The 10,549-nt window shown below is 35.4% G+C and overlaps 1 protein-coding gene across 1 annotated transcript; it reads right to left on the reverse strand.

The window, feature by feature from the left end:
• Positions 1–5,969: 5,969 nt before the first annotated feature.
• Positions 5,970–6,371, reverse strand: LOC119666079. The gene has a single exon (XM_038075353.1). It carries the CDS (start codon positions 6,369–6,371, stop codon positions 5,970–5,972), a length of 402 nt encoding a protein of 133 aa, XP_037931281.1.
• Positions 6,372–10,549: the final 4,178 nt, after the last annotated feature.

Raw genomic sequence — 10,549 nt, forward strand, 5'->3', positions numbered from 1 at the left:
CAAAAAAAAAATGTATGTTTTAAAAAAAAAAAAAAAAAAAAAAAATCCAATGTAGTAAACACCTTAGCTTTTTCCAAACTTTGAAGCACATCATCAATCAAAGTCATTGGAAAATTATCACGCACTATATTTTGATTTAGCCTCCTATAGTCGCAACATGATCTTTTAGTTCCGTCCTTTTTCGATACTAATACTACTGGCGACGTATACTCAGATGTGCTGGGTTGGATAATGCCTGCCTTCAGCCAATCTGCTTCCTGCTTTTCAACTATATTTTGTTCTGCTATGGGCAATCTTCTAGGTCTGCTATATACTGGCACTTCATCTGTCAGAATAACTTTCACTTCCACCGGTGATGCAATTGATTTTCCTGGTTTATAGTTCTTGATGAGTTTGGTAATCTCTGCTTTATGGTTTCCTCCTAAATGAGCAACATCAATTTCAATTTCTTCACCACCGTCATCAATTAGTGTTGATAGACAGATTTGTTGAAATTCGGTTAATATCGAAGCGCCGTTTGTACTGTTTTCATTTCCATTATTTTTTTGATATTTTTCTGTAGCGTTCGTATTCGTGTTATTTACCTCATTCGCGTATTGAATCATTTTCTGCGTTTTTTTAACAAATTTGACTCCCTCAGCGTTTACTATCATATCAACGTTTTTCAAAATGTCATTTCCCAGTACAGCGGGATACAGTATGTCTCTCTCCTTAGCAACGTGAAATGTTACTCGCAGAATGACTTCGTCAATTCTAACATCTTTGTCGAAACTGCCTACCGTTGTTATCTGGCTTCCTCCAATACCAATAAAACTTTTCGGTGATTTGCTCAACTCAATGTCTCCCATTTTCATCAACGCGTCATATCTGATAATACTGATATCGCTTCCGGTATCGACTATAGCAGCAAATTGAAAATCATTTATCACTAGGTTTTTGAAAAGACGATTACTGTATGAGCCCAAAGTAGTTTGTTCCGCTTCTGACGCTAACGATACGCCGTTCTTTTCAGGTTCTACCTTCACTTTGCATTGAAATGATCTATGACCCATTTGGTTGCATTTAAAACATTTTATACTTCTACTTGGACAGTGTTTTGCAAAATGTGAATCTTCACCACACGAATAGCATTTTTTTATACTGTTTGAATTCGACCGTTCCTTGCTTGATGGCACTGGCGCGGTTTTGTTCTCATTGGTAAATGGTACTTCGTGTTCGGTGCTTTAATTTTTTCATAAGTTTTAATTTGTTCTTTCAAGTCTCTGAGGCGTGATATAGTACAGCTTTATTCATTCTTGAATCAGGCATTCCTTCGATAAAATATTCAATTATACTTGCTTCATCTAACTTTGTGGCCTTCCCAATTTCCATCAAGCTGTAAAGGTATTCAAGCAATTTTTCATCATGTCGCTTTCGTCGGTTACTCAGCGCACGATGAACATCAATTGCAGACATTTGTACAGCAAATTCATTCTTCAGCGTCTCTTTTAGCATTTTCCAATTGTTTACATTACGTTGATTGCGGATAAATAATTTTGCAGTTCCTTTTAACAACTGCTTTGCGTAAATGAATTTCTGCACATCGTTCCATTCTACAGCTGCGGCGTTTTCCTCAAAATCTTCTACACATTGCTCGAACGTAGGTTGATCTGATCCCGAGAATGAAGTCAAGGAATCTTCAACGTCACGCAGAGTAAATGTAGACCGAGCTGCAACAGACGCACGCTGAGTTACGGTTTGTATGCTTGCAACTTCGTCATCGTCGACATCGTCATTTTTTACATTTACCTCATAATGTTCTATAAGACGGCTTTGTAATTCTGATTTCTTTCCAGCAGTAGATAGTTCCAACTCGGACAATTTAGTTTTCAATTGCTCCACACTAAAATTTCTGACGCCATGCTCATCCATTTTTTTTCCTGTTGCTTTATTGTAGTTTTGTTGTACCAAAAAAAAAAAACCAACACTTAATTTCACAATGTTGTGCGCTTTGATTTTCACGTGCTTTTTCGATCACCGCGATCCCGGTTGAGCCTCCAAATGTAAGAAAAATTTATTAATATAATGATAAATAAATTTTATTAATATTTTTTTACAATATTTTAAAATCGACGCTCAACCCTTTTTACGCCAGTCCACAGTACTCGCTCTCTCCAACTCACTACAATCAAAAACTAGCAGCCATGTCAGTTTTTTGGTTTATTCATTTAACTGCCCGTCGCCAATTGCCACATATATGCGCAAGAGTGAGGGTGATGCCATGCAGCAATATATTGCAAGTTTTGAAAAGGTCATTGAACAACTTTCGGAAGTTGGCCTTGAATTGCAGGAAGAGTTGTTTGTTATAATGATTTTAGCAAGTTTGCCAATAGGTTACGAAAACTTTGTTGTTGCCTTAGAAACACAAGATTAGTTTTCAAAGTTTCAAAACAAAATTATTTGAAAAAAGAAACGGCGAAAATATAACGATATAGTTGAATGAGACGGTACTGTACAAGTATTAGTTTCTAAATCAGGCTATAAATATTACAAGATATATTACAACAACGAGGACACAAAAAGAAGAATAGGAGGTAAAAAATAAAAGACTTTTAGAAAAAATAGTAATTTTAAATGTGACAAATGAAGAAAAAGAAAGGCCATTTTACTGCAGAATGCAAATCAAGAAAAACTTGTGTTAAGAGAAATGAAAAAATTTCTTAAGAGTATTCAAAATTTCTGTGCTTGGAGTTAGCGAAAACACGGCACCTGATAAAAAAAAGTATAGTGGCGCAACTTCTCATTTGTCCACAACTTCCCATTTGAAGCTTTAGAGCAGTGTAGTAAAAAAATAATGCTTGCAGGCAATAAATTTCTCAAAGCTATTAGAGGTGGTAACGTGAGAATAAGAAGTCCAATGGGTGAGCTTTGAAGTTTGTTTCCGTGTGAAACCGTGTTACAAGCAAAACAAATAAATCGATTATTATCCTGTCAAATATACAACAAAACAATCGACTTAAAAACGCAATTATTTTTTAATAATAATGTAAATGAAGATGTAGTTCAGTGGCATAGACGTTACGGGCACTTAAATATTATTAGTTCAATCGAATTAAAAAATAAACAACTAGTGCTGGGCTTAAAATTTGATATAGATCAAAAACATATACACTGCACAGTGTGTCTTAAATGCAAATGCAATATTAAGCCGTTTCAATTGTCTCAAAGTAAAACAAAAAAATATCTTAGATTTAGTCCATAGTGATGTTTGTGGACAAATAAATGTTAATTCAATCGGAGGATTCAGATAGCTTATAACTTTTGTAGACAACAACTCGCAATATATTTTTATTAATTTTATAAAACAAAAATCAGAAGTTAAAAATGTTTTTGATTTAAGAGCTTGGTTGAATGACAAACAGGTAAAACACTCAAAATGTTACATAGTAATAAAGGCAGACGTAAATACAGAATTTAATAATTACTTTAATAAAAATGGTATTCTTAGACAATTGACTGTGCCTGATACTCCACAACAGAATGGCGTTGCTGAAAGAGTCAACAGAGCTTTTTTAGAGATGGCACGCAGTATCTTAAATGCAGGGGTCGACGAGAAGTTTTCGGGTGAAGTGATTAACACTGTAATATTGATCTTCTACCCTTATTAAGTGCAAGTAATCTTAACCGCTATATCTGAAGACTATACTGGTACAACAGCTGGTTATAACTTAAGACCAATGCCACAATGTGACTTAGTAGCTCTAGACAAAACGCCAACTGATATAGTACTCCCAGAAACAGTTTTTGAAGCTCTACAGAGCGAGCAGTCCACTTACTGAAGACTCGCTATGCTAGAGGAGTATGATATATTGGAGAAAATTAATACATGGGACGCAGTGAAACTACCAACAGGGCAAAAAGCTACCGGCTATAAATGGGTTTTTGCAGCGAAATTCTATGCAAATGGAAATATCGACAGTTGTGTAGTCAAAAATACGGTGTCAATTATACTGAAAAAGTTTCACTGGTAGTGCGACATGAAAACATAAGAATGATTTTAACTATAGCAGCAGAATATGAACTTCATGTTCATCACCTTGACATTTCATTAGCATATTTGAATGTTAACCTCGCAGAAACAGTTTTTATGGAGCAATCGAAGTTATTCGAGAAAGAAGACAATAAAGTATTTCAGCTTGAAAAAAAAACAGACTCTAAGCAGCACAGAAGCTGAGTTTATGGTTTTCTGCGGCAGCCAAAGAGTCTATATATTTAAAAAAAACTTTGGACAGAACTAATAGGATTTAATAAAAGCGGAACAATTATGATAAATAGAGACAGTATGAGTGCAATGAATTTAATAAAAATCCTATATATCATGCTCGCAATAAGCACATAGATATAAAATATCACTTTATTCGTAAGGCATATAGTAATAAAAAAATTTATATAAAATACTATCCAACTGATATAATTAAAAACATAGAAATATAAAGACATGTAATTTGCCTCCGTTAAAAAAATCATGAATTCTAAAAAGGTGCACACAATGAGATAAATATGTCTGTTCAAACGTCCAACAATCCAACTTATTATTTTATGTATGATCAATGCTATTTTATTAGTGAAGTCAGCAATCAAACCAATAGCGAACATAACATATATTGCTTGGAATAAACCATAAAGAAAAAACTCTAATATCAGTGCAAATGCAAATATACACTTTTTCTACTCTTCTTTGTTATCGCACTTTTCCTAAATATCATTGTTTACATGGGTAGGTGAGACAATATTTTTGAATGTGGTGCATAGACATTGTTGTTGTGCTTTATTTTTTTTTTAATTTATGACTGGCTTTGTGTGTACGAAATGCACAAGTTCCTACAAATTATATTAAATTTGTCTTAGATGAAATTTTATACTGGCTTTATACAAAATTATGATGTTTTGCCTATTATATGATAAGAAAGCACCGGAGAAACGCAACCGCAGTTGATGTTAGTGTATCTATTAATATGATTGCTTGTGAAGACAGTGCTATGTCCTACAGCAGCAATGGTTTGATGAAGAATATTACTAAACACCATATTATGTAATAATAATTAATTATGTTTCATATTTTAGGTTTTTATTATTATTTTATTATACCAAATAAAAATTAATTATTAACTAAATTTTATTACCTTAATTATATAAAACAGAATTATAAACTTAATATAACTTAATTATATAATATAGAACTATTAACTAAATTTAATTACATAATACTTAGAGTTACTTAGAATAAATCTTTTAATTAAGTTTATAATTGTATTTTTTACGATTTAAGTAATAACATTTAGGTAATGATTTAATACGATTTTATATGATATATTAAAAATAATAAAAATTTGAAATATAAAACATAATTAATTATAAATAAATAATTGAATAACATGGTGTTTATTAAAACACTTCATGATATATTGCTGTGCACAAAAATGCACAGGACCACGCAAAATTGTTGTAAGAATCTAACTAAAATTTACTATTCTACTATTTTATTTTTTAAATAAAAAGACCCCTCATTCTCAGCTCAAAATCCTGAAAATCCCTGCAGTACGACAAGTTAAGGTATTCCTTCACAGAGCAGGTTACAAGAGCACTTAGCGTGCTTTCACTCCGATTGTGTACTAAGTATTTCGTCCGCTCTAACAATATTTATTGTTCTAGAGATTATGCTCTTGTAAAAGCTCCATTCTTCGATGCTTGCTAACATCTGCATTACCATAGTAGAAGGGCTGGATTCACCATTTAGTGTCTCTAGATTTTGTCTAGTATCTACGAATCTTATACAGTCTCTAATTATGTGGTCAGAACTTTCAATTTTATCTGGACAAAACTGGCAGTACGGGTTACTTGCTAGCCTAAACCAGTATAAGTATTCACGGAAGCAACCATGCCCCGTAAGAAACTGTGTTAATTGAAATCCCAAGTCTCCAGATCCTCGGTTAATCCAAACTCCTATATTTGGAATTATATTGGGAATGGTCACACCTATGTTGCCATTCATTAAGGAATTTGTTTCTTACATCTAAATAAGACTCTGCCAGAGATTTCCCAGTTTCAGTAGTTCGCCGATGAGAGCACTGGAAGAAACTGTCTCTGGCCAAGAACGCTTCAAAGTCTATTGGCATGCGTCCAGCCAATACTCCCGCAGCATCGTCCGATACTGTACGGTAAGCACGGCAGATGCGTAGGTTTGACAATCTATGTGCACTTTTCATTACACGTGAATACGACTTAATGGTTGGAGCATGCGCCCACACCGGAGCAGCATAAAGCATCACCGACTTGGAAACTGATGCTAAAAGAACTCTAGCAGTGTCCGTGGGACCTCCTATGTTTGGCATTAATCGGGATAGTGTGTTGCAGACACGTAATGCTTTATCTCCCGATTGTTTTAGGTGAGTTACACCAAGATGTGTAAGTTGGGGCTAGATTGTATATCTACTCCACCCACTTTAATTGAGAGTTGTTCAATCTTTTTCCTACTGCTGATTAATAGCACCTCAGTTTTATGCTCAGCAAGCTCTAATCCGCTGTATTGCAGCCACGATTTAATTGCTCCAATAGTAGCGCTGCAATTCCTAGCCACTTCGTCTAGAGTTTTTGCAACCACTACTATTGCAATATCATCTGAAGGATGATACCATCGTACATGATATTCCATAGAATTGGCCCTAGAACTGATCCCTGGGGGACCCCTCCCGTAATCCTATATGTTTTGGGCCCGGATTTTGTATTATATGGTATAAGAGTAATCTGTCTTTAAAATATGATGTTATAATTTTCAAAATATATTCTTGGACTCTCATTTTCATCAGTGCATTTAAGATGCTACTCCACTTAGCAGTGTTGAAAGCATTTTTAACATCTAAGGTCACTACCGCGTAGTACTTTTAGTACCACCTAGCCACCTTATGCCCTTAGTAGCTTCCTTTGCAATGTTGCATACATGTAGTACAGCATCAACAGTACAGCGTTTAGGTCTAAAGCCAAATTGGTTATTTGATAGACCCTGACTTGCCTCTGTGAATTTTTTTAATCTAGAACTTATAATTCTTTCAAGGACCTTAACTGCAGTGTCAGCATAAAGGTCTATAAGATGATGGCAGTTCTGTGGGCTTATTATTTTTAGGAATAAGCACCAATCTTTGCTTTTTCCAACACGAAGGGAAGATTCCTTACTGTAGGTAGCTGTTGTAAACATCCGTAAATATAGAAGCTTGTTTTTGTATTGCCTTCTTCAGTACAGTATTAGGGATTCCATTGAATCCATGAGATTTATTGGGCTTAACTCTGGAAGAAGCGGCTATGACTTCAGAATTTGTAACCGGGGGTATTTCATTTAAATCGGTGTTTATCGGTATTAAGATTCTAAGTTCTCCCTTTTTTGGAAACTTATGTTTCACGATATTCGCCATTATTTTAGGATATGAAGGTACCGAGCCTCTTAACCTCTTAAATTTACGCATTACTATTTTGTAGCGATCGCCCCAGACATTTTGGTCTACATCATTGATCAGAGTTTGAAAAGCTTGATTCTTACTCCTAATAATTGCCTTTTTAAGTTTAGATCTGCTCTCTCGGTATTTTTTCTAGAAGCTTTTCCGTATCTACTCCAGATCTGTGACGTTGGAATTGCCTACGGGAGGCAAAGTATTAAGATCTTAGTAAAGCTATTTCTTCCGTCCATCAATAGTTTGATGGGCGCCCATTGCTTCTGCCTTTTCTTGACATTGATGCATCACAGAAGTTGCATAATTCCTTCATAAGGTGATTTGATTTTTCAAAAGCATCCCCGTCTCCGAAACTCATGTTTTCGGTCATGAATTCCATTATCTCTGTGTCAAGATACTTAGTTTTCCAGCCTATTTGCTGTGCTTTTCTCTGCGATTTTTTCAAAACAAACTTCTCTTTCAGCGATATGGAAAAACGAATTGCATGGTGGTCGCTGTGGGTGTAGTGGTTTGTTACTTTTCATTGCGAACCCCTTACTAATGATGGGCTGACAAAGGTGAGATCTATGTAGGAAACGCCTCTACCATTATCGAACGTTGGGCTATGCCCATTGTTCAGTTGTATTAGGTTTAGTGAGGTAAACGTTTCTAATAGGGCTCTACCTCGGCGCGTCGTAGTACTACTGCCCCATTCGACTGCCCAAGCATTGAAATCCCCTGCAACAATGATGGGAGTTTTGTTTCTGATTGTTCCTGATAGCCTATCAAGAAACTCTTCAAATCTCTCTTGGGAGATATTTGGGGATATGTAACAGCTGCACACATAGATACCCCGGATTCTGACAAGTACTAGACCTTCTTTTTGTATCAATACGCTTGGTTCAAACACTATGTCCTGTCCTAGCCCAATGGCAGCCTTTGCAGAAGTATCTTGTACCCATTTGGAGGTTTCTTTTGATTTGTAAAACTCACTAATTACGAGTACATCTGTCTTTAATTCCAAAGCTGTTTGGGATAAAAGATCTTGGGCAGCTTCGCATCGATTTAGGTTCAATTGCTGAAATTTAATCATTTTTTGGACTTAAGCTCCTGCATAGCCTTCCTGTAGGATTCACATTTGCAACTTCTTGAGTAGTGTAGATTGCCACCGTTGCAGTTTTCCGGACATAGGATGCATTTTAGTTGAGCGGAGCACGTTTTTGCCCTGTGGCCATCTTGTCCACATCTCATACATGTGCTTGATCTGTCATTATCGCTTTTGCACTGTCTAGCAGCGTGTCCAAATTGAAGACATTTGAAGCAGCTCTTAGGTGTGATATGCTTTCTGATCCTACTGCGTACCCAGCCAACTCTGACTGAGGCAGCTGCGATCAGTACACTGGCATCCTTAGTAGGTAGGTCAATAATTGCTGACCTATTGTGCTGTCCCTTGCGGCACGCCAAAACTTGACGTTGATGTCACTTACATTTATTGCTGGAAATTGATCAGCAATCGCCGCGCGCACCTCTTCGTTGGATGTTATCTCGTCCAAATCCCTGCATTCTATTAGGGTGTGCTGTGTTAAAGATTTTTCACTAGCACAATTCTGAAGTGTGTTTTTCATTTCATTGCAGAAGTCCTTCGCTAAATTTCCAGCTTCTTTGGTAAGCTGAATCAATATGTCCCCCTCTTTAGTTTTTCGGATTTTGTTCACGTTTTTTCCGAATTCTTGTAGCTCTGGTTTTGTTTTAATGATCTTTAACATTTCAGCGTAAGACTTGTCTGCCGTCTTACTAATGAGAATTGCTTCCGGTCTTACTCTAGGCGCTTTAACGAGGTCCAGATTTGGCACAGTTTTCCCTTTTTTCTTTTGCACTAGCTGCTATTTGTGAAAATTCGTTCCCTGCTCCTTACTTCCAATTTCTCTAATTTGGACTTTGGGTGGTGGACCGTTCGGTTTCTCTTTCGCAGCACGCTTTAGTGCTCCCTGAGTTTGCACGCTAATGGAAGCTACACTCTTAGCCACCAACGGCACTTGTGGCCCCCTTTCTTGTTCCGTCTTAGACATCTTAACTATCTGTGCAAGCAGATCCCGCATATCCTTATTAATATGCCTTTGAGATTCCATCATCGCAGATAGTTGTAACAGCTTATCCTCTACGCTATCATCAGGCTTGGGGGATAAAGGTATTTCTAATACCTTCTTCTCCATTGTTTTTTGTACTGCGTTTTGTTTCCGCAGAGGTGATGTTTTTTGCCCACTCATACCTTTTCGATACCCTATTAATTTAATTAAATTTAATTAAATTAAAAGGGTGTCCTAAATTAATTAAATTAAAATAACTTAATACCTGTAAATTTCAAATGCTCAAAATTCCAAATTCAAGTAAAAATTAAAATTTGCTAATAAATTTAAAATTTGCTAATTAAATTAAAATATTCTGCTAAATTGCTAAATCTGTGTACAACATTACACGATTGTTTAGGTTTTTGTGTAACAATTGGTCTAATTATTTGATCGTTTTGTAACACTTATTCACTTTGTAATGTTTCTGTTTAATAATTTCAATTGTTGTCTCTATCAGCTGATTTTATATGTGTGCAATTATTTTGCAAAACAAAAAAGAGCACCAAATTTAAAATGAAATTTATAAAAAAAATAACACTTGTCGGCTGCAACTCTTTATCACTCCAAGTGAGTACATTATATTGCACCGCATTTAAGAACTTTTTGTTGCTACAACACTTCAATTGCAGGAAATATATACCGATCTAACGGACCGCACTCGAAAGGCGTGTATTCGCGGCAAAAAACAAATTTTAACCCCTCTACTATTTTATTATTTTTCTTGATATGTTTATTTTTTTTGCATTAAATTAAATTTCTAATGATATGCTTTCAATTAATTAAAATTTAGAAAATATATACAATGCTTTTTCTTAAGGAGAAGTTGTTCACAAGTAACACGTATTTGATCAAAACACTTTAAAAAAAAGGACATCAGATAATTTCACTAAATTAATAAAAATTACTTTGAAACGCAACTGGTTATTAACAATTGAATTTGTTAGATGTTATTCTTCGCAA

This window comes from Teleopsis dalmanni, chromosome 1 (genome assembly GCF_002237135.1).
Source record: "Teleopsis dalmanni isolate 2A chromosome 1, ASM223713v2, whole genome shotgun sequence".
Classification (NCBI taxonomy): Eukaryota; Metazoa; Arthropoda; class Insecta; order Diptera; family Diopsidae; genus Teleopsis; species Teleopsis dalmanni.